General features: G+C 43.3%; 1 protein-coding gene across 9 annotated transcripts in view; it reads right to left on the bottom strand.

Annotated features, from left to right (window-relative positions):
- The window catches only part of TMEM132B (transmembrane protein 132B), a 505,248-nt gene that overhangs the window by 290,460 nt on the left and 189,368 nt on the right, over positions 1-25,420 (bottom strand). For all 9 annotated transcript variants that reach the window (XM_054664703.2, XM_063785293.1, XM_063785292.1 and 6 more), the window contains one exon: positions 13,350-14,241. In XM_054664703.2, the coding sequence (XP_054520678.2) occupies positions 13,350-14,241 (892 nt within the window). The remainder of the gene's footprint in view (positions 1-13,349; positions 14,242-25,420) is intronic.

The following is a 25,420-nucleotide window of genomic DNA, read 5'->3' as shown; positions in this document are numbered from 1 at the left end:
GGATGCTCATTCTGCTACCTCTGAAGATCATTGAAAAGAAGTACATAAGACGGACGGATAAAAAGCACATAGCAAAGTGCCTGCCACACACACATTCAATATTCTGAGTCTGAAACACAAGGAATAGAAAGTCCTAGGGGTGCGACCAACCCTATTTCACTCAGGCCCAAAGAACACTACTAGGCACTGAAAACTGCCAGCTCTATCTCATAGGGTTAAATTTCCAACGGGGAGGCAGACCCCACACTGCTTGCCCCTAGACCTTCACTCTCAGCCTGGGAAACATCATGCAAAGCCATAAAGGTGGTTTAGGCTGGATCCAGGCAGCTTCCTTCTTTACCGCTGTGCTAACACACCACTGTACCCATCAGGGCTTCAGAAGGTCTCATGAAGGGACTATTCACAGAGGTATGGGCAGGGTTGTGGGGATCAGTAAGGGATGGTGAAATATCCTGGGGCTGGCAACTCTGGGGACCCTTGTTCAATTGAGACTTCATTTTTTAACTTTATTTACACTTAAGTTTAAAACTGGTACTTTATAGATGGTAAAGTTAGGATTTGAGCCAGCAAACTGGCTCCAGGCTCCAAGCTCTGAGCCACTCTACCCTGCTGCCTCAACCCCAGAGAAATCCTTGTTTGTGTTCAACGTGGCAGGCAAGGATGTCCCCTGCAGCACTGCTTGAGGTGCCAGTGAAAAACTGGAGGCAAACTAATGCCCACTGATGGGAGAATGACTAGTCAACTTACCATAGAGCTCTTCGAGCAGATACAAAGAATGGGGCACGAGAAAGTGCTCTTTAGGGTTCAACACTAAACTGTAAATGGGTTGGTTACCCCTTGGAAGCAATCGGGACTGGAAGGGGGTTGTCAACATGGACGCTGGCCTTGTCTGTATTGTTGCAGATTATTGTTTTACAGTATTACTTGTGTATTTTAAAGTTAAGTTTTAAAAAGTCATAGATGAATAAGCCAATTATAGAAGGAAAAATACTGCATGGTTTCCATTCTATGAGGTACCTAAAGGACTCAAACTCAACTCACAGACATACAGAGTAGAATGGTGGCTACCAGGAGCCAAGGGGCAGGGAGAAATGGGACATTGCTATGTGGTGAGTGTAGTTTCAGTCCTGCAAGATGAACAAGTTCTAGAAATCTACTATCCAATAGTGCGCATATAGTTAACACTACTGTACTGTACACTTTAAGATGTGTTAATAGGGTCGATTTCATGTCAACTGTTTTTTACCACGTTAAAAAATATACCTTATCCAGGGCATGTATAAAACTCCTTGGGGTTTCTTTTTTAAAAAACAATATTCCAGGTCATTTGAAATAAAATTACTGGGATAGACTTCCTAAAAGAAACAAAATGTAAGTACAAGGAGAGCATAATTGAAGAATGAGAACTCAGTATCAGGGTGTGATAGAGCCTTGTTCTGCAAGCATGTCAGTCAGGGAGTCAGCACCCAGGCACAGGGAAGCGCTGAGCAGGAGAAGGAAAGAAGGGTCTTGATGCTGGGTGTCAAGGTCAGCCAAGGTCATGCCCCAGCCACTTGCAGACAAGTAGCCCTACCAACAAATACTGCACACCTGGGAGCAGGTGCAGGCAGGCAGAGGCAGAGGCTCTGTTTCTTCATCTGTAAAACAGGCTTAAAAACAATCATTCCAGCCTCGTAGCATGACTGCAGGGGCTAAGGCCATGGCATATCTAAGTGTGGCTTCGTACAAACTAAGTGTTCACTAAGATATTGGCCACCACCATAATCTAGGTATACTCCAATTTTCCAAAGCTGTGATCTGAGATAAAGTAATCAGCTCAGGTAAAAATCCACTTTTGTGCACAGGCTCTTCAAGCATCTGAAATTTACACTCACTTCTTACCAGCCTCCATCAGAGCTCACAGACTCCAATGCAATTGGGAGAGAAAACAAGGCAGATTTGGGGGGTAAGCACCATGTTCTTATTAATGGAAACAGGCTCCCTAAATGCAGCAGATAACATTTGGAACTAGTGTCAGCTAAGCACAATGTGCAGGTGATAGTTAGCTTGGGAAACACTCACCTGTCCTCATTTCCAAGCTCTACCAAAATCTAAGCTCTTAGCTCTCGACTTGATCTGGGCTCCAAGGTTGCAGATTTCAGAGCATCTGTGTCTCTACACACTTTCCTCAAGGGAAATCTGAGTTTTATTTGGGAAAAGAGACTAATAAAGCCCGAATTTTTGTTGCCACATGGGGACTGTTCCTCAAATAGGTGGCTGTTTTTTTAAATGTAAAAACTAAGCATTAAGATTATTAACCTTTGAAATGGGGGATCATGAGAGAGGCATGAGCTTTGAAGTGGGCCGATCTGGGTTAGGGTCCTGGTTCTGTCACTTTCTGGCTGTGTGACCCTTGGGCAAGTGACTTAGCATTTCTGAGCCTGTTTCTTCATCTCTAAATGGAGGAACCAGTCATTTCCAGAGCTGTCCTGAGGATGAGTGATGACAATGTACATAAGAACCTCATAGGAAGCCCTGCATGTGACAGGTGCATAGGAGGTGGGAGCCACTGCTGAGGGTTGGCTGGGCAGCAGGCGTGTCCCTGTAGTGTGTCTTTGAGGCAGCTTCCAGAATCCACTTAGACACCACTAAGACTGGCACCAAGCATCACAGTCAAATTGCTCCCAGGCGCTAGGCTTGGTAGCTTCCTTATCTCATTTACTCTTCACAGCCCAAAAGACTGGTGCTATTACTACTCTCACTGTACAGGAGAGGAAGGCAAGGCTCAGAGAGGTGGAGTGACATGTGCAAAGTCACACAGACAGTAAGGAGGGGAGTTGAGATTTGACCCCAAGCCTCACTGATTCTAATCACTCAGAAAACTTGCCTCTCGAGAGCTTCCTGGGCATACCAGATTCTTTGATCATACTGCCCTACCCACACACCGTCTCCTATTTTCCTTTAATTGATCCAAAACCTGCCCATCGTCCACAGCCTCCTCCTCCAGGAGGCCTGCCCTGATGACCTTAACCTGATGTCACTTCCTACCCACAGCACTTCCTCAGGTACTTACGCCATACCTTGCATTGCTAGTTAATGCTCCAGGTCAAGAATGTCTGTTTCCTCAAAGCCTTCCAGATCCCCTGAGCACACAGACCACCTTCCTTCATTTCAGCACCAGGCAGTAAAAGTCTAACGATGTCTAATGTGATGTCTAATTGCTACCAGTTCACCTCTTCATATTGTTGACTAAAGAAAAACATTAAGTTTTTAAGGAATTAAAATTAGTTTCATTTACAGTCTTATTGTAGACCATCGTCTAGGAGCAGTCTCTTGGAGAGGTTGTTTCAGACTGTTTTGAAACAGTGTTTTACTTTATAACTTATATATAGATTGTAGAGGTTCAATGTGTGTAAAATTACATCAAGGTTTGGGGTGTAAGAGTAAATCGGGTTATAGATTATTAAAGTTTGTCTGGTTATAGATTGCAGAAGTAAAATCCCTTTGTCAGATGTTATCTTACATGTAGGAAAAGACAAGAACTAGGATTATTTATCTGTTAAAAAATGTAGTGACTCAGGCAAGAGATGTGGGGGCCATGTGTTCTATTTTGTTTTGTTTTGTTTTGAGACGGAGTCTTGCTCTGTCGCCAGGCTGGTGTACAGTGGCACGATCTCAGCTCACTGCAACCTCCACCTCCTGGGTTCAAGTGATTCTCCTGCCTCAGCCTCCCAAGTAGCTGGGACTACAGGCACGTGCCACCACGCCCAGCTAATTTTTGTATCTTTAGTAGAGACGGGGTTTCACCATGTTGGCCAGGATGGTCTCAATCTCTTGACCTCAGGATCTGCCTGCCTCGGCCTCCCAAAGTGCTGGGATTACAGGTGTGAACCACTGCACCTGGCCTTGTTTTGTTTTTAAAGTATTTTTCCCAAAAGTTGTAAGTCATCACAGGGTCGGGAGTTTCGTGAACTTCTGCTGGCAAGTAGAAATGACCAAACATGGCTTTTTACATTTGTTATTTTTCTTACAAGTTTTCGCTTTTGTTCATAAATCAACTGGCTGGTATTTATAAAATCAGTGTTGATTGTCTCATGTAGTTAGGGAGGCTACTTTTTTAGGAAGCTCATGGTCTTTAGTTGTAACCATAAGGAATGAGCACTGAGCCCAGAGTGTATATTTGTCTATTTATCAGAAAATACTATTTGGATCATATCTTTTTTTTTTACTAATATGATCTGGGGTTTTTTTGACATTGTCTTTTTTGTAGCCAATATAACATCTTAACAGGATTGTTATAAGAATATTATAGATTACATATAATGGTACATATTTACAGTGCTAAAGTATATTATAGATTGGAAAAAACATAACTAATAAAATCGCTATATATTTGCATAATTTTTATTAATTGTATTGGGTGTAGGAACACATCTGGTTAGAGATTACTAAGCACATCTGGTTATAGATTGTAGAAGCATAAACATTCACCCCGTCAGGTATTATCTTATGTGCAGGAAAAGGCAAGAACTAGGATCATTTATCTATTAAGAAATGCAGTGATTCAAGCAAGAGATGTGGGGGCCACGTGCTCGATCCTGTTTTGTCTTTAAAGCATCCTTCCAGAGAGCTGCACATCATTATGGAGTCAGGAGTTTTGTGAAATTATGCTGGCAAGTAGAAATGAGCAAACATGGCTTTTATGTTTGCTCCTTTGCCTCACAAAATAAATTCAAATAAGAAGTGATCAGGAAGAGCCAAGATTCTTCTACAATATTCACTTCTAAGTCATTCACTTAGAAATTACTGCATTTGAGACAAGAATCGTCAATGGATGCCAAAAGTTATAAGCAAAAGGATGATGCAAAACAAGATAAATGTGTAATCTCAAACAATCTTCCCAGGTGTTATTATTACTAACTACAAAGGGGGAAACAGCAACTTTACAGTGAAGAAACGGGGCAGACACCAACTTAACCATCACTGCTGAGAAGACACATCAGTTACCTCCTGATATGGTGCACTGAGGAGGACAGAGCACTTCACTGGTATTCTGGCCAAACAGGTACATCCTCAATCCAATCATGAGAAAACACCAGACAGACCCAAATTGAGGAACTTTCTCAAAAATAACTGGCCAGCAGTCTTTAAAAGTGTTAAAGTCATAGAAAAAAATATAAAAAGAAGTGTAAAAAACAGAATGAAGGAGACAAGCAAGATATAACAACCCTGTGCTGTGGGGTTCCTGGAGCAGAAAAAGGATACCAGTGGGACAGCTGGCAATTTTTAAGAATGTCTGTTAAATGACAATATACCAACATTAATGTCCTAGTTTTGATATTTGTATTGTGGTTACATAAGATATTAGCATTAAGGGAAACGGAAGTTTTAGACTTTTCCATAAGTCTAAAAGGATTCCAAAATAAAAAGCTAAAAAATTTTAAAAGAAGTAAAACAAAATGAAAATGTCTTACATACTGTGGTTTCCTTCATGGCTCTTAGCATGGGTTTCAATTGTGTGTATTTCTATTTATTTGTGTGTTTGCTGTCTCCCCCCATAGAGAGTGTGAATTTGATTAGGGATGGGAGCATGGGTGCTTGATTTAAAAAAAAAAACAAGGAAATTAGAAGGCAAACCAAAGATATGCCACATATAATAGGCGACCACAAAACACTTGTACAATCAAAGACCACTACATAGAGCTGGCAGCCTCCAGGGCACCGGGAGAACGCACCCAACAGATTTCTGCCTCCAACCCAGGGATGAGGGAGACTGAGGCTAACCAGCAGGTAATGCCTGGGGTGCAACTAAGGCTGCATTGTCTTCTCATGGATAAGACAGTCAACACCAGCCAGGTTTCCCAGGGCGTGATATGAGTCCTGAGTCTGCAGATGGTTCTGATGCACAGGTGTGGCCTATTTTAATAACATCAAGTCCTGGAGGGAGACAAACATCCCCATCAAGGTCTCCTTTAAGCCTCTGATGACTTCCAGTGGTGACTCAGTGTGGCCCTGGCCTCTCCACAGCACATGCTCTTCTTCTTCTACAGAGACCAGGCCACAGGTCCCTGGCCTTTGGCAGGTGATGGTGCCTACTTAGAACTTAATGGCATTGTTTTTTGTTGTTGCTATTTTATGTTAATTTATTTTTATAATACCCTTTCATGTTAACAAGTAATATTGGTTTCCATTTATGGTACCAGATGTTAGGTTTCCTTTCTAAATGCATTCATATGAGTTTAAAAAAGTGATATGATTTAAAGACAAAGAGTAAACAAAAACTGCACAGAAGGCACGGGTACATGATTTAACTTATGAAGGTGGCACATGATGGTATCTGATATGACCCAAAAAACTCAAAGCCAGTGTATGAATTACTCAAGTTTAGGATACACTGGCATAGCCCATCATTTGATTAGAGGTGATGAATCAGTAATCACATTACAGGTAGGAGGAAACTTTTGCCAGAATTGCATCCCCTATGTGTCCTAACTTTCAATATTTATGAAATTGTTACTTATTTATATCATGAATTCATACAATCTTGACCATTCATTCATTCATTGCCATTGTTCCCTTTATCTGGGAACAATGCCTCACAATACCTAGGATACATTCATTCATTCAACAAGTATTTATTGAGCACTTACTATGTGGTAGACAATGTTCTAGATCCTCAAGATACATCAAAAATACAGGAGACAAAGGTCCCTGCCCTTATGGAGATGACTTGCTAGCAGGAAAAGCAGACAATAAACAATGATATCTTACGTCGTTAACACAAATATAGTAGGTCAAAAAATCAGGACAGGGCAAGAGGCCCAGTGGGGCAGGGAGTGCAGGATTAAGTAGGAAGCTGAGGGTGAGTTATTGAAGCCGGTGCAGAGGCCCTGGGTGGGAGCATGCCTAAAGGCCAAAAAGGGGGTGGGTCAGCATGGCTGTTGCTGAGTGGGGAGAGGAAAAGTCATGGGAGATAACAGGTCCAGACCACGCAGGGCCTTGTAGGCAACATGGCGGCCTGAGCCTTAACTCCAGAACAGACTACAGGGGCAAAAATGGAGGCAGGGAGACCTCAAGGGGGCTCCTGTAGATGTCCAGCCAGGAGGGGATGCTGGCTTAGACCTGGGTCACAGCAGTGGAGGTAGACAGAGTCTATATATTTCAGAGGAAGAACTCCAGAATTTACTGATGACTCAGCTGTGGAGTGTCAGAGAATAGGGAGAATCAATCGTGGTTACTGGGTGTTTGGCCTGAACACCCAGGAGGAAGGTGGCTTCCAAGTTAAAGGAAGAGTCTGACCTGACCACAAAGTTGACACTTCATAAATAGTCACTTAAAGCATAAACTGTCCCCACTTACAGATTGGGAAACTGTGGCACAGAAAAGTTAAGTAACTTTCCCAAAGTCACACAGCTGGTATGTGGCAGAGTCAGGATTCAAACCCAGACAGTCTGGCTTCAGAGTTCACATTCTTAACGACTCAGCCCTACTGTCTAACAGACGAAAAGGTCAGCCCAGGAGGCTCTCTGTGTGAGCTGAGAAAACCCTATTTTATCAGAGATAAAGCTTCCCAGGACCTCTCTCAGCAGCCCCAGAGATATTATATTTGGAGGGGGCAGAATTTCATAATATTTCAAACTTTCCTGGAAGTGTAGCAAAGTCCTACCCCAACTCCAGCCTAGCACTTCCCTGCCAGCAGCCCCCAGCCCCCTCCAAACCCCACTTGATGACCCTTTGCTGAAAGGTTTTTTCAAGGCACGGGTGAGATGTACGTGCTAATGCTGCACAGAATCTATCTTGGTATTAGAGAATCACCGATTTAATTTTTGTTCAAATGGGCCCCTCTACAATGTGCAGTCTGAAATAGCAGCATGGCACGTGGAATGGTACACATCTGTTTCTTTTCCATGTGTCTCCAGCTCTGAAATTAGATCTCAGCAAATCTTGTGCACATTCACGCTTTGATCTGGGTCCTCACCTAAGCCAGAATGAAATGTGTCACATCTCATTCATAAGAGACATGATTAAAACAGACAATCAGTTACTCTGGGAAATAACACATTTCCTTAGGCCTAAGAAAAGTATCTTATTTCGAGAGACTGAATATACAAATGGACAACGGCCAGACAACATATAACAATACAACTCTGATCTTCCACCGTGCAGCAGCCAGGAAGTCAAACCACAACCTCTGCAACAATCAGCCTAGAATAGTCAGAGCCTGGTCAATGACTCCCAGCTCTTCTCTTTTCTGCCTCTGCTTCCAACTCTGGGCCAACCAGAGAAAGCCAAATGTGCTCCCAAGCCCATCACATAAAATGTCTGCTTCTAGCTATCCTGCCTTCAGCTCCTCCAGGCCAAAACCCTCCAATCCAAGCACACCTGAAGCTTTCTCATTCCTCTGCCTGCCTTTGAGTCTCTGCTAATGCAAGTGCTGGTGACCAACCCCCACTGACACAGTAAGCTCTGAGTAAATATTCCTCTGTTTGTTCTCATTTGGGTGGTCTTCATTTATTTCCACAATCTCAATGCATTTTTCTCTGGCCATCAAATAAAGCTTAATAAGTAATCTAAATGCTGACCCAGAGAGCTTTAGTAGTGAATAAAGATCAGTCCCCAACCAGACAAGCAGAAGAGCCCAGAAGAGTGTTTTAAAGTGGGGGCTCTCAACTCACACACGCAGGCCTGCACCCCAATTCCGCCATTTCCCCAATGCATGACCTCAGACAGGTAACCGCTCACCTCTCAGAGTCGCAGTTTCCATATCCATAACATGGACGTGACTAGTACTTACCTTGTATGCTGGCTGTGATAACACAGTGAGGGAATGTATAGAAAGGGTAAATGCAGAACCTGGGACAAGTACACATGATAATTTAAAAGTATGAATTAACAGAATCAATTAACACATATTAATTATAGCATAAAAGAGAATTGGTGTGCCTACAGTGTGCCAGGCACTCTTGTAAGTGCTTTACATGAAGTAACTAATTCATTCCATAATGCCAGCGATAATGGAGGGTGGTTTCACTCCCTGTGATGCACCCACTGGTCACTTCTGACTCCCACAAACACGCATAGTGAATTGGCAATGCCTGCCTTTATAGATGAAAATCTAAACTCCCTTTTTAGCATTGCATCCTTTTTTATCCCAGTACTGAATCAGGGTTTCAAAATTCAAATACCCTCAGGAGCCAGATGGGTGACATATCTGAGTGAAATGGGCCAGGTGTGAGACAGAAGGGAGTGGTGGGGACGGGGGTGAATTAGACACTTTATGACGCAGCTAAAGGGGGTGAACTACAACCAGCTAGTTCTAATTTGCTAAATCTTCAAATTTTTCAAAGAAATTGGTATATAAAATCTCCCAGTTGTTAGAGATTGGTAACTCTCTTAAATATTTGAAAGAATGCCAGGTGGGCTAAATAAGGCACACCTCTATGGGCTGAATTTGGCTACCGCCACCAGCTTTACAAACTGTTGAGTAGATGTTTTTCCTTTAAGTAGGCATCAAGTCCCCACAACTAAAGTTTAAACAAAGATTTGGGAATTTGAGAACATCCTTTGGCTGAACTGCCTCCTCTGGTCCTCTCCCTCTCCTGTCGCTTTAACTCCAAAGGCCAAGAATCTAAAATCTTAATGGGTTCCCTAAAGGAAGAGGCTGCTGGAGGGCTGCAGACTCACAGTCCAGATTCCAAAGGCCCCAAGGATGCTATTTCCAGGAGGCTGACAGTTCATTGCTTGATTTTTCAAGGCCAAGTCAGAATTAAAGTCCATTTCAGCTCTAAAATTAACTTCTTAGGGAAAAAAGAAAAATACCTGAGGGGTTTCTACTTACCAAAAAGATAATACTCTAAGGCTTTCTACAGTCTGGATGTTGAGTCCTCTTCTAGTCTCATCCCTAAATGAATCTCCTCTTCCCTAAATTAACCCTTAGCTCTGGCCTGACTGGGCCCCTCCTTGTCTGTTAGAGGCAGTGAGCTGTGGGGGATGAAGGGCACAAGCTCTACGGTCAGATCACAGGGGTTCACACCAACCACTCCCTACCTGTGTGACCCTGGACACGCTACTTGACTTCTCTGTGCCTCAAAAAAAATGGGAATAATAATAGCACTTGCTTCTTTCAGTTGTCTGTTGACAGAGTTTAATCAGTTAATTCATGTAATGGACTTACCACATGGGCTGAACCATTCTAAGTCTCAATGAATGTTAGCTAATGCTGTGTATGCCACTGCCCAGCCTGAAATGCCTTTCCCAGACAGACTCCAAGGCTTTGCTGACCACCAGACCATCTGCCCTCCTTTTCCTCTAACTTCCCATCCAAAATATTATCTCTATATCAGGAGTAGCAAATAAGTTTAGTCTTATGTGCCAACCCCCCACAGCGGTGATAGGGGCTGCCTGAAGGGGTGGGTTCAATGTCCTCCATGGCAGAGGGAGTGCTGAAGTGCTGCAGTTGATTGGTAATGTCTGCCATGGCAGAGGGAGTGCTGAAGTGCTGCAGTTGATTGGTAATGTCTGCCATGGCAGAGGGAGTGCTGAAGTGCTGCAGTTGATTGGTAATGTCTGCCATGGTAGAGGGAGTGCTGAGAGGCAGAGGCAGTGAAGCCATCCCTTGGCCATTCTTGGTCTACAGCAAGCATATGACACTGCCTTATACTAAAAGAACCTCTGTGGGGTTGGATTTCAGGCTTCTCTAGTTTCTATCAGAGCCAAGAACTGGTTTTAGACCACCCCACCCCTTCCAGTGGAGTGACTAGCACAGGGCTCAGTCCACACCAAGTTTTGAATCAGTAACAGCCAAAGGCTAAATCAAGAGGCTCCAAATAGAATCTTGGCTTCTTCCAGGCTAAAAAACCTACTTGGGATCTGCCAGAGCCTTGGAATCCTGTTGGTGGGCATCTGAATAAGCACAACTCCAAAAAGGCATGATCAGCCTCAGTCAGGATTGGAAGGAGCACACTAGACTCACAATGAATTCTCCATTTCTCCTTCTTTGCATCTGTAAAGCAAGGTTCACTTATGTTGGAATTTATATGCCCAGTTCCTGAATGCCAGGGAAACAACAATAGGCTAACATTCACTGAGGACTCACAATTTGCCAGGCATTGTTCTAAGAACTTTATTAAATTATTTAATCTTTACCACCACCCCAGGAGATAGATTTCATCACTATCCCTATCATACCAATGGGGAAACTAAGGTCCAGAGACGTTAAGTGACTCGCCGAAGGGCACACAGCTGGTATATGGCAAAGCCACCACTGTCTCCTACTGATATCCATTTTTGTGAGCAAAATTAGGAAAAGACAGCCTTGTCCCCCCAGCACGTAGAAGTCCCCTACTTTTAGCTATCCTAAAACCAAATCTTGATCATACAGATAGAGGCTGCTGACTCATTTTAACAAAGAATTATTTACTGCAGAGAAAGAAATTGTCTTAGAAAGCTCTTTCGTATATTTAGAAGTTGGAATTCATTTACAAGGTTTCCACTAATATGCAGCATTGTAGGATTCTGCCTGACACATCAAACAGGGCAGGGATAGGGCCAGACTATCACGTGAGAGCCTTAAAAGCCTTCCTGAAGAAGAAGCACTTGAACCTCACAGTCTAGAGCGCAGAGTTCTAGAACAGTTGTATTTAATCCTGGTTTCACAACAGATTTACTTGGGGGAGCCTTCAGAAAATATAGATGGCAGCAGGATCCTTGTTTTGTTCTGTCAATAGGGGGTGCTAGAGGGAGACTGGCAGGTGGAAGGTGGGAGAAAGAATTTTCTCCTCTTTCCGTTGGCTTCCTATTTGCTTCTTGTTCTGATGAGTGGCACCCAGCCTTGCTGCTTCATGACAGCAGCTGCAATTCACTTCCATAATAGCAGATGAATCCAGTTTGCAATATTTCCAACTATTGAAAAACCAGTTTTACCACTCCTAGCCCTGGTGACACCAGCACAGGCTGTGCCCTCTTCTCAGGGGTTTTAGTTGCTGCTCTACAGGGTCCCTGCTCCAAGCTCCAAGTTTTTGAAACTTTTAATTTCTTCCCTTATTCTCCCAGCTGGAGGGATGATAGCCGCTTTCTGCAGCTGCCTCTTCCCTAGTACCTCAGTATTGCCTTCTTGACTTTTCAATTACCTAGTTAACATTTCTTTATATATAGTTTATGGTTCTTTATATTAAATTCTTGCTTTTAATATACTTATGTTGTCTCAGTCTCTTGGCTGGACTTTGTTTCCCCCTAATTTTGAACTGTTTCTTTGTCTGCCCCCATATTCCACTCATCCTTAAAGATCTAGCTCAAAATGAAAAATTCTCTGCCCACTGCAACACACACAACTCTCATCTGTGAATTCCTGTAGACTTTAGGGTCTCTACTACTCAAGCTTCAACATGATCATATATTGCAGGGGTTGGCAAACCATGACCCCTGGGCTAAATTCAACCTTCTGTTTTTGTAACTAAAGTTTTATTGGAACCCAGCCATGCCCATTCATTTATGGCTGCTTGCATGCTGCAACAGCAGAGTTGAGACATCACCAGAGAGACTACATGGCCCATGATGTCTTTTCACCATGTGGCCCTTTCCAGAAGCTTTCTGACCCCTGGTCTATTGTCTTGTGTGGGTCTCTATTTAATGTTTTGAATCTCTCACTCTACTGGATACTGAGAACTGCAGAACTCTCAGCACATGACAACTCCATCCAAACCCCCGCACTAAAAAACTTCACCAAACTCTAATATGGCTTCTAGCAGCATAAGGCTAGCTCCCTAGGATCACTTTTGCACCTCTTATAGTACCTGCTTAAGAAAGTTCAGCATGGCCAGGGAAATTTCCTGTTTGTTCCAGCCAATGCACACCTGATGATACGCCCCTGACCTCCCTTTCCTACAGCATTTATGAGAAAGGGCTTACAATTGTAAACATCTGTCTCTTGCAACTAAGACGCATCCTCCCAAGCACCTGAGAGCCATTCTTCTGAAACAGAATCATCAGCAAAGACAATGCCTCTGTCTCACAGCCTCTGTGGGAAGATAAAATCCTAACTTTGATAACTGCCAGCCAGCAGACGCAGCTGGCCTCATTGCACTCACACTGCCCAACCCTTTGTTGTCGCTTCTCTGGCTCTATGGAGACTCCACTCTTCCCCATCCCTCATTCTTCCTTTAAAACACACAAATCATAAATTGTAATGAAGCTCAGCTCTTTTACCTACTGTCCGTAGTTACTGAATAAAATCTGTTTTCACCACTTTAATGACCAGCTGTATTCATTTTTGACAATAGTCAGCAAATGATCAACACCCATTTTATTCATTGACAATTCATTGATTACTAAGAGTTGGCTTCTGTTCCATCCCACCTGGCAAAGCCTCTTACCTAAGAGTGAACTGGTCTGCCACAGAGCTACTGGTCAGAGAGACCAAAAAGGTGGCCGTGTCCCCATCCCGGACTAGATTCAGAGGTACCGAGATGACCACATTCTCGTCCAAGCTCAGCAGGGACCACTTCAGATCATCTTGGGTTGGGTAGACCACCACACTCCCAATCCGCTCTCGGGCTGGAAACGCTTGCTGGGGGCTCTCCAGGCCCGAGTGGATATTGTTCTCCCACTTGCCTTCCTCCTCCAGAGGACACTGGCCAGCCTTGTCAGCTGGGTAGAGCGTGAAGAAGAGCTCCATCGCGGTGCCCCCGAGCAGGGCTGGGATCTCCTCCTCTGGCTCCAGGTCCAGGCCTGAGCTGAACCACTCGGGCAGCAGCTCCAGCTCAGCCACACACAGCCCTGGGGCCCCTTGCAGCCGACAGCTGGCTGCCACTTCCCTGGCCTCAGGGAAAGCAAACATCTTGACACAGGGTAGATCTTCCGTAAGGTCGCTGTCATCCCAGCCCATGCCAGTGACATAAAACAAGGTCTGCACTTTGGGTCTGTTGGAGTAGATGGAGCTGTCAAGGATGTGGGATTTCAATTTCCAGTTGAAGGGAAATTTGTCCAAGTTTCCAAAGGCTGTAGATGTCAACAGAAGCTCCCGGGGGATTATCTTCTCCACTGAAAATGGGCCATAGCTGGCGTTGATAATAGGGGGTGTCCTGGCTCGGTAGATGAAGAATGGCTCCACCCGGGCCTGCAGACTGGAGTTCCTTGTGAGGTCTTGGTTGGCTTCTTTAAGGAAAAAGGACTCCTCTGCATTGGAGATGTGCAAGTTCGTGGGGAGGTAAGCAGGGAGCGAGGAAAACTTCTGCAGGCTATCCACAATCCCTCGACTCTCTGTCACTGCACAAGAAAGGAAAGCAAAAGAATAAAACCGTGTTCTGAGATGTAATGAAATAAATGCAGTGCAGTCTCCACCCACCTCCCCAACAAACCACCCACTGGCCACTGTTTCTCCCCCAGGTCTCATCACAGTGAAAGCCCTGTAATTATATAAAGTATGGTCTTCAGGATCTTCCCAAAAAGACAGCACAGAGTGGGGAGGAACCCCATTTACCACTGATCCAATAGTCTTGGGGGTGAACAGTTATCTTTCTAAAGGGAAAACATTGCTTCTGCTGCTTGTGCGAAATCATAAACTCAAAAGATCATGGTCATCGTTGTTCATCTACCCCACAGATAAAAGGTTGCGTACCTACCAAGTCTACCAATCAGGCATTGCACCATTGTATGTGACACGTTAGTGCCTTATTACTTTGATATTTATGCTGCTCTCTATCACTTCTATAAGTGCAATCTACGTGGACATGATGACATCTCTACTATTGTTATTGAAAAGAGAGTGAAGCTACCGCTCAGCTTTCCTACTTCTAGAACTCTCTCCTTCCGAAATACCAATGAGAATGCACACAGGCTTATCTATCTACAAGGATGTTCACCACACCATCATTTAGAATTGCAAACAAACAAACTTAAGAACATATGTGCTGAGCCGGATGGCTGGATTTGAATCCTGGCTTTGCCACTTCCTAACTGAGCAAACTTCACCAAGTTACTTAGCCTCTCTGTGCCACAAATGTCCTCACATAAAGTAGGACAAACATGAATTCTACCTTACTGGGTTGCCGCAAGGATTAATGAGTTAATAAGTACAGAGCACCGCCAGGTGTGGTGGCTCACACCTGTAATCCCAGCACGTTGGGAAGCCAAGGCAGGTGGTTCGCTTGACCCCAAGAGTTCAAAACCAGCCTGAGCAAAACAGTGAGACCCTGTCTCTACAAAAAAAAAAAAACACACAAAAAGTATCCAGGCATGGTGGCATGTGCCTGTAGTCCCAACTACTTGGGAGGCTGAGGCAGGAGGATCTTGAACCCAAGAGGCAGAGATTGCAGTGAGCTGGGATTGCACCACTGCACTCCAATCTGGGCGACAGAACAAAACCCTGTCTCAAGAAAAAACAAAATAAAATAAAGCACATAGAACAATGCTGGCACACAGAAATGTGCTGTCAATATTCACCCACAATTATTATTTTAATCCATATTCAATAGGTTGATCAACAGGAAACTAAACATTTTACAGTGGAATAATATGAAACGATTTCTTAAAATGCGGTAGAGCTATATAAACATACTTGAAAAGATGGCCACAATATGACATTAAGGATAAAAAAACAAATAAAGTGTAAAAAAAACAAAAATCAAATGTGTCATATTTGATCCTATTTGGTAAAGTTTTAAAATTCTACATATGTATATGTAAATGTATATATTTATGTTTGTGTGTCTATAGAACCCAAAGGAGAAAGTTTTTGTTTTTCACCATTTATGTTTCTGCTTTCTTTTAATTTGTTACAACCATGTATTATTTTGTTAATTAAAACACACAGCACATATAAACATGTACACATGAGTACATACATGTATGTGTGTTTCTTAGCATGTGTCTTTCAAATGGGAAAACACAGACAGCAAAGACCCAACAAGCTTTTTCAAAGTGAAGACAGCCCACCAGGAACCAGGGTCAGCAAAGCAGGCCAAGGGCAGACAGAGACTTTTTTTTCTTTTGCCCTAAAATGAACCTCCACCACTGGAGTCCTGTTTTCCAACCAGTGCAAGAAGAAATGGCACCTGACCGTGGCGCTTAAAATGCAGCATCCCAGAGGAGGAAACAGCAGAGAAATCCCACTCCATTCCCTCTGGCTCCTGGTGGCGTGTTTTTCTGCAGCCATTACAAATTCTGCAAAATATAGCTTCTATTGATTTAAACGCTTTTTGGCCTGTTTGGGGCTGTCCTTGGTGAGCTTTCCTTTTCTAGAGGGTGACAAAATTGTAACTAGATTGTGAAAAAGATACAGCCCACGTAGGGGCTGATGCATCCTTTTTCTAAGAAGGCGTTCAGAAAGCAAATTCTCCTCAAATGTCATCAACATGGCCAGTCCCTTGTTAGATTCATTACTCCAGCAGGGTAATTACTTATTCATTCCTCCAATTACTTATCTAAATATACTTATTATTCACTTATCTTTCCAGCATTGTGGCATGTAAAAATATTACAGGGACAATGCAGTCATGAATTCTGCCCCCAAGGAACTAGAGACTATGTTCAGCCAATCGGAAGCTCTGGAGGACACGGCTAACATTCAGAAAGCAATTCGGAAATTGGGCATTAAGATCCTTAAAAATGCCCATCCCAGGAATTCACCTAGGAATTTGTTCTAAGGAAATAATCAAGAGATCAGGAAGGAGATTAATGTGCAAGTATGTTTATCGCAAGCATGATTTATAACAGCAACACACTGGAAGCAGCCCAAAAACACATCATTAGGGAAATGATCAAATAAGTGATTTAAGCCACACTATGTGTGCGACATTAAACTGCCATCAAAACCATGACTTCAACAAATCTGTAGTGTCAAGAGAAAACACTTACAATATGTTAATTGAAAACAACCTCATAACTTCCTTTAAATTATCTCAAATCTATTTAAACACGCAATATAGTCCCTTCCATAGTATACACCTGGGTTTCCTCCAGAATGATGTCCATACAGGCTTGGCAGGATTTGGATCAAAAGGTAGAGGAGGGAGAAATGATTTTGAAGAATTAGCCTCATCTAAAGTTTTAGCTGCTGCCGCCACCAAGGGGCAATCTGTATTTTGACAATGTCGAGCAATGCAGAAGCACCTCTCCAGATGAAATTTAAATTAGTGCTTTTTGTGGTTGTTTTACTTCCCCTCTCCAAACCAGGAAGTGAAATTCAGGTGAATTTGCTCATGAATTACTTGGCAACAGGAACACCGTCAGCAGGGAACATCTGCCTTGTGCAGCATGACAATATCTTTCAGCTGGGCTAAGCAGGCACACCAGACTTGGAAGTGAGTGGCTTGAATTTTCTCGTAAAATTTAGGGGAAGTCCAACGTAAGGCTTAAATTCTGATTTATTTACAAATAAGGAAAAGGAAATTAAAATAAATGCAAACTTTAATATGCTCTGTTTTCACTGTAGATTGGCTTATTGTTTTATCTTTTAAGAAGGTATTTTATACCTCTCAAAAATTGATTTACAAGAAATGTAAAGCTGCACCTTCTCTTCTTTATTGTAGCCAAAGCCTCCATTTAATCTGAAATAGCAGTGTAAGGTTTACACTCCTGTCCCACCATAACTCAAGCAAAATGCAATACAAATTGTGTCTGAAAGTGTATATGGAAAGCCATAAACGTCAGCTACCAGAGCCTTATTCTGTCCTCAAACCAGATTGCAACAAAATATAATATCTGAATTTAGGAGCATTTTATGAAGCCACGGGACTGTGCCCTGAGAAATACACTGAAAAGCTAACACCCTTCCCTTTAATCCCAAAATGTCACATAGTAACACCATTCTTTTTCCCATTGGCAGGTAGGCCGTGTGGCCCGCGTTCTGAACGTGAAATGAGGCCCTATTCAGTCTGCCAATTTCCTGGAGAGGTATTTACCACGGGACAGAACGAGGTGGGCCCTGAGAGCAGGAAATGAGGAAGGAGCAATGAGGCCCAGCTGAAAAGAACTTCTCATCACTGCCCTCCTTATGAGCCAAGAAGAGAGTCAAGTTCAGGTTCAGAGAGAACACAAGGTGCACCAGACAGATGCTCTGTGGCTAAAGGATGCTCCGACTCAAAATACCAATGGCAGATGGCTCCAAGGAAGCCCTAAAGACAGCCTCGGCAGGAAGAGAGGGGAGGAGATTAATAATATTACTCCTAGAATGAAGCAACTCACAGGGTGCCGGGAATCCAGGCAGGGAACCTGTGACCCAAACTGAGTGAGTGGATGTCACTGCTGTGCTTAGCACACAAAAAACATTCCTGGACATGGACCTTAGTCAGCACTGGTGGGACATGAATCCCTGAACCCCAAGATGGTACAATGTGAACCTGCTACAACATGGGACACACTCAGAAATCAGTCCCTTTCACTGTTAGCTCCAGTCATGTCTGGGAGCTAACTTACCAGTCTTGTGGCTACTGGTGACCCACTTAGGGTACAGGCCCACAACATTTCTGAGGCTGAGTCTCCTCTAATTCACACAAAACAACTCAGGCATAGAGAGCCAGGTGTGGAAAGCTCTCTTTCCAGTGGGCCAGGTGGCCAGGTGACCAGGTCACCAGGTCTTTGAAAAACACCAGGAAGAGAAACTCCTTACTGGTCTGTCAAAATGTGGCCCTAACAACTGACACAATTCACTACCACCTGGGTACCGCGGGAATAATCACAACCCTTACTGATTTCATGGTCGTGAAAGCCAGGAGCCAGAAGGCGGCCTTTGTCAGCATTAATATTAGTTCAGGTTGGTGCAGTAAATGTCATCTCTGGCGGCGGCGGAATGGACCAGAAAATCTTCCATGCTGTCTTCCACCCAGAGTTCTCCCATCTATTTCCACAGCTCCACTTGGTGCTGTTTTCACATAGTTCTCCTTGCCCTTACTTGCACTTGCTGGGGAAGCTCATCACCCACATGTGAGCAGAGAAGACTCCTTCTGGTCTGGATTTCTTAGCTCAGAGACGCCTTCTCTGAGCTGACCAGCAACTTCAGCCATTCCACTCACGCCAATGTAGTTCCCTGCTCCCTTGCTCTCTCCTTCCGCGTGTGTTCAGCCAATTGGAAGCTCTGGTAGAAGACTGGTGGGTAGGAAGAGGGGAGAACCCAGAGTATTTCACCCTGTGTCTCTTCCCTGCAGCATTCACTGGCAGAAACTGCATCTCCTCTGTGGTTCTAACCCCATATAAAACCCCCACCATGGTCCCAGTTTCCTGTAGCAGGTTCTAATGCTTAACCCAGCAGCTTCTAGGTTCTGACAACCTAACCTCTTCCCCTTTTCCCTCTAGCCCGAAAGGTGACAACAGCTTCCTGCTCCTGCTGTTCTTAATTTCTAAATCACTTTACCATCCCCAGATGGTACTTTATCATCCCCAATTTGGTTTCTCTGATTTTCCAGCACCGGAGTAACTAATTCCCTTTATTAAATTCCCTCTGTAGAAATAACTAGAGTGATTTGTTTTCCTGACTAAAGCATGACTACTATATCCAGTCACTCATCACTCCATCCTGCTATATTCCCTCAAAGCCACTATCACCATCTGAAATTAGCCTTTGTGTTTTTCCTTGTTCGCTTGTTTACTATCCATTCTCTCTACTAAAATTCAGATACCATGAGAGAAGGGGCTTTGATGTCCAGTTTACGGCACAATCTCCAGTACCTAGCAGGAGAAATTAAATAGATATTTGCTGAATGAATGTCCATCAATTAAGACTGCCTTGGTTTAACGCTTGAGAGAATAAATCTCTCTGTGTTCCTTCTGAGTTTCTCTCTGGCTTCTTCCCAGGGTTGTTAATAGATACTGTTTTTATTAACACAGCATTTGCCCATCACACTATCACTCCATTCATTTGGTCCTAAAATATCACACCACTGTGGTCACTAAGCTGGCAGCTATGTTTGCCAACCAAAGAGCTGCAATTCTCAAGTAGAAGGAGAAAATATCGCTTAAAGGGAGATGCACACCATTTACAGGCCAACACACCTAGGCATATTTACCAGTCATGCCAGTTGATTATCATAGCAGTTGTAAAATAAGTTGTGTTAGACCGTTTTTAAAAAATTATGAAACTGAGGCACAGAGAAATTAAGCAATTTGAACATGGTCAACGTTAGAATTCATACCAGCTCTATCCAATTCCAAAGGCTTTCCACTTTCTCATATTACCTGAGGGCCTACCTGGCCTGGCAGTTCTACAATGAGGCCAAGGAGTTAACCATTTGGAGGTCATCTGAAGGAGCCAAAGCTTAATGCTTACAAGGCCAGGTTCATGGACACAATCCCTGTACACCCAATGAGGTTTTCATTGCTCCATGGTCACAGGTGACTGTATCTCCCATCCCAGGTACCTGTTACCAGCCTGGAATCTCAGGTAGAGCAGGAAAATAGGTACAGCTGACCCAGAGCATCTCAACCCAGCTGCTAGCAAAACAGCCAGTGATCCCTACCTTTAAGACACTAATAAAGATGGGAAAACATTACTACCTATAAACCACCTTACATATCCTGGAGCCTCAGGTGGAACATCCTATGCAACAATTTGGGCCAAATGCTCTTGGATTAAGGCGGTCGTTCATTAATAACAGCTGTGGTGGGGTGATACTGTAAATTCCCAGTTTGCTCCTACCTCCAGCTGTATCCCTTTATTGTACCCTGGAGAACAGACCCTTCCACACCTCAGCATTTGAAACACGATTCATTCATTATAGAATCAAAAAAGAAAGGTAGGAAATACTTGACTACTGAATTCCAAGGCCACCAGTATAAAAGCAAGATGCAAGAAGTCAGGTGAGTCTCCACTTTTCTCAACTACATAAAACACATCATGGCCTGAGAAAGAAGAAGAGACACTACAGACAGGCAAGCAAGAGGCCACCAGTGGCAGCTGGTCATCAGGCAGGAGTGACACTTGCCTTTTGTCCCAAGATTCTTCTTACCCCTCAAGCTGGGCAGCCCTGCTTGGACAAGCTGGGGCTCACAGGAACAGGAAGCAGATATGAGGCAGACAGAAAGCAGATGAAGGGCAAATAGGAAGTCAGCAGGAGCAAATGGGAAGCAGACAGTGAGAGACAGGAAGTGGAAAGGAATCAGACACAGAACAAAATGGAAGAAGCAGATAGTTCCTGCTCCCAGCTCCAGCCTTGCAGTTGCCTCTATCTTCCCTTATAGGCAGGACCTAAGAAGGAACACCTGACTAAGAGTGGTTTTGCAGAGACCCACCCCTAGCATCACACACCAGAGAATAGAAGAGCAAGTTTAAAACTTAGAGCCTATAATGTAATAACTGACACATCCCATTTAACAGAGGAGGAAACTGAGGCACGGGGTGAGGGGAGTTAAATTACACAGTTAGTAAATGATGGTGGCAGGACAGGAATCCTGGAAAACTGGCTCTATGATGTGCACTGCTAACCATCCCCGTACAGCCTCACATTAAAGAAGTTGATGGGAGAATTCTTATTCCCAGAACTTCAGGATGATCCATAATTTCTTCTTGGTCCAGAAGGATACATGAAGATCCTAGAGAGGTGTATAAGGTAAAAACCTAAAAGGTGGGAATCGTAGATAAAAAGTCAGAATCCAGAGTGGCTTGTCTCTATCAGAGTCCACAGAATGGCTTTAAGTATCATGAAAAACACCTAGGTATTATAGTTTGCAGAACTACCAACAAAATAGAGAATATAGGCATAACATCAGGTCTGAGGGAGGAACAGAAGGAATTTAGTTTGGACACATTTGAGTGAAGGTAAAGGGAAGATTGGTAGAGAGATAGCTGAAAATATGGGATCGTGGGATTCAGGGGAAGTGGACCCCTAATTTATCTCCCCACAAAAGTAAGCTCCTTTTACACAACACGCTACATCATCAACTACCTCTGTATTCTCTAAGACAAGGATTCTCAACCCTGACTGCACGGTGAATGTACACATTATGCTTAGGACCTGCCCCCTCAGAGTTCCTTCAGATGGTCTCAAGTGGGGCCCAGTATTTTTCTATGTTTGCCAGATGATTCAAATGAACAGCAGTAGAAAAAGGTTCATGGACACTACTGAGTAAACAGTAGGTGCTTGTGTATACTCATAAAAATGAATAGTCAGGGTAAGGAGAGCCACCCTTGAGGGCAAGTCTTGGACCATGTGCCAGCAAGTCCATAAAACGTTAGAGGCAACTTTATAAATTAAAACAACAAAAAAGATAAAATATTTAAAAATAAGGGCAAAGGGAAAACAAGAATAGAATTATCATTATCATCATCATTTATATATACTAAGCATTTTGCAGGTATTAAAATCGTTATCATCATTAAGTCATCAGTTACTTAATCCTTGTAATAGATCAAACACCATTCTAAGCATTTTATACGTATTAACTCTTAATTCTGATAATCTTTTGACTATGAGGATTTAGTTTTTACCCCCACTCATAAATGAGAAAACTGAGGCACAGAGCAGTTATGTGACTTGCCTAAGATCACACAGCTAGTAAGTGGCAGAGGTGGAATTTGACCCAGGCAGTTTAGCTCCAGGCAGAGTTCTCACTATTAGCCATTATGTTCTGCTGCCAGAGGAAAGCTCGAGTAAGCAAAATCTACATTGTAAGAGCGTAATCAGTGACTAAAGGGAACTGCATATGTGGCTCTGAATTGCCCAGCTCTCAAAGCACAAGATGAGGTCACTATTTGGACACTGTCCATAAAATGAAAGCAAGAAGCAAAGCTTTTCCTGGCTGTAAGAGAAGTTCCTCTGGTGAGTGATCCCAACTGGCCCCTGCAGGGCATGACATCATTTCCACAATACATTGTGAGCTTACGAGGATGCCTCCTCTGGTGGGCTCCATGTAAGATGGGCCTATAACAACTATGGACAACGAAGCAAAAGCAGTTTTCCAGAGGGCCCAGCGGTGTGTGCCAAGACTGCTGACAGCTTTTGGATAGTCTAGCTTAACAGAAAAAGAAAATCCAGAATGTGATTCTAGAAAACCCGACGTTGTACACTCTCCTCCTGAATGTGCTTTCTTCCCAAACCAGGCAAGGCTTTTAGAAAGAATCAGGTGGCAGAGCACTTGAGATTACATTCTGAGGCTACAAATATTTTACAGAGACAGTTGAAGGCAAATGCACACAATTTGAAATATAACAGAGAATACCAACCTTTTGTCATAATTTCCACCACTGTGTTACACTGAGAAAGTCCTCCTCCATATCCCAGGATCAAATAGACACTACCTACACTTCTGCTTGCTTTCTGTGCATGGGTATGTATAGATGGGTGTGTCTCTTCATTTTTACACTTAATTCTTGAATCTATCTGAAATCTCTGCTGGTGTATAATGTGAAGTGAGAATCTGATAAAGTTGAAAATTAGCACGCACTGAATTCAGACAATAGAAAGATTTTATTTGACTTCGCAGTTTGAGTTTATTTTAATTGAATTCGAATGCTTTGTGTCAGGGTGCACACACATTTTTCGCTATTCTCTAATTCACTAACACCCACTTACACCTACTCTTTTCATTCATTTCTGGTATGTGCCTCAGCCTTGATCTTAGAAATTGCTTTCCCAAATAGCTAGCCACTTTCTCCAAACTGTGTTTGTATAATTTCTCTCTCTGCCAATGATTTCTAATGCTTCCTGATTATGTTGTTAAGACCTGAAACATGCTCAAGTCTACTTGTGATTTACTTATTTAACTTCTTTGCTGTGTGACTACACTCATATGAATACATTGTAGCTGAAATTAATGTGGATTTACAATACAGTTTATTATGCAGGAGTGTTATGGACTGAAGTGTACCTCCTCCCAAATTCATATGTTCAAGTCCTAACCCTTGGCACCTCAGAATGTGACTGTATTTTGGGACAGGGTCTTTCAAGAGGCAATATAGCTAAAATAAGGCCATTGGGGGTGCAAATATTTTTATCCCACGCTGTAGCTAGCTCCTCTGTCTTCTTGCATTGTGTTCTCAGCGTGTAACTTTGCTCCTCCTGGCTACACAGTGGCTGCTCTATCTCCATCCCTCTCAGGACACACCACCAACACCCACACTTGGATGCCTGACATTTCTCTGGAAGGTTAATTGTCCTTAGAGAGCAGTTGCCTTTTTGAAGAGCTACTGGGGAGAAGTACCAAGCATTCTGCCTTTTACTGAGGATGGGGGCATTGGAAGGAGGTCTGCCTGGAGTGGGTGTCCCATCTTCAGAATTTAGTTACTCCTCTTGCTTGCAGATCTTTTCATGCTGTCCTTGCTCTATTTGCCAATATGTGGTCAAGAGCCCCCAGTTCAATTGGACTGGCATCCTCATAAGATGAGGAAATTAGAACAGACACACACAGGGAAGACCATGTGGTGGCACAGAAGGCAGGCGGCCATCTACAAGCCAAGAGAGGCCTCAGAAGAAAACAAACCTGCTGGCACCTTGGTCTTGGACTTCCAGCCTCCAGAATTGTGAGAAAATAAATTTCTGCTGTTTAAGTGGCCCAATATGTGGTACTTTGTTATGGCAGCCCTAGCAAATTCATACAGAGGCATTATTGTTCTTTATCAAAATCCTATTAGCTAGACTTCCCTGCTTTCCACCTTCCAAGTTAACTTTAGAATCATATGGTCAAGTTGCCCACGTCAAAACTCAAATGGACTGTTAGCTGGAGGTGAGGATCTACACATTGAGAGTGTGGATGCCTTTCAACTTCCTGCCATATTTTTCTACGTATTTTCAAGTTTTCTAGAATGAACATGTGCTGCTTATTCAATCTAAGAGAAATATTGACATTCTTCCTTCAAAAAGAAAGATATGGAATTTACTTTTAAGTAGCAGACTGAGCACACTTATTCCCTCCATCTCCACAGAAACCCAAATGAAATAAAAGCATGAAAGTACAAAAAGGAAAAAACCTATTATCAAGAGAAATGGAGGAAGGATATCTGCAAATAAAATACTTCAACAAATTTAAGAAAGAGAATAAGCGGATAAAAGTGTGTTGATGGGCAGGACAGCAGAGGAAACCTCAGACTAGAACATTCTACATGTGCTGCCAAGGATCAAGGGGCTACTCTGCCCACTGGAGCCCAGAGGGGCTCCTGGCTACCTGCTGGCATGTACAGTAAGGACAGGTGTGAAATTAGAGCTGCAAAAAAGGAGAGTAACTAGATTCTGAAGATGAGACACCCACTCCAGGCAGACCTCCTTCCAGTGCCCCCATCCTCAGTAAAAAGCAGAATGCTTCATACTTCTCCCCAGTAGCTCTTCAAAAGGCAACTCCTCGACATTGAGTTAACCCTGCAGAGAAATGTCAGGCATCCAAGTGTGGGTGTTGGTGCTGCGTCCCGAGAGGGATGGTGATAGAGCAGCCACTGTGCAACCAGGAGGAACAAAGGTACACGCTGAGGACACAATGTGAGAAGACAAGAGAGCTGGCCACAGCATGGGATCAAAGAAAAAAT

This window comes from Pan troglodytes, chromosome 10, assembly GCF_028858775.2.
Source record: "Pan troglodytes isolate AG18354 chromosome 10, NHGRI_mPanTro3-v2.0_pri, whole genome shotgun sequence".
Lineage (NCBI taxonomy): Eukaryota > Metazoa > Chordata > Mammalia > Primates > Hominidae > Pan > Pan troglodytes.
Note: the sequence above shows the minus strand (reverse complement) of the source record. Positions and strands in the feature narration are given on the sequence as shown.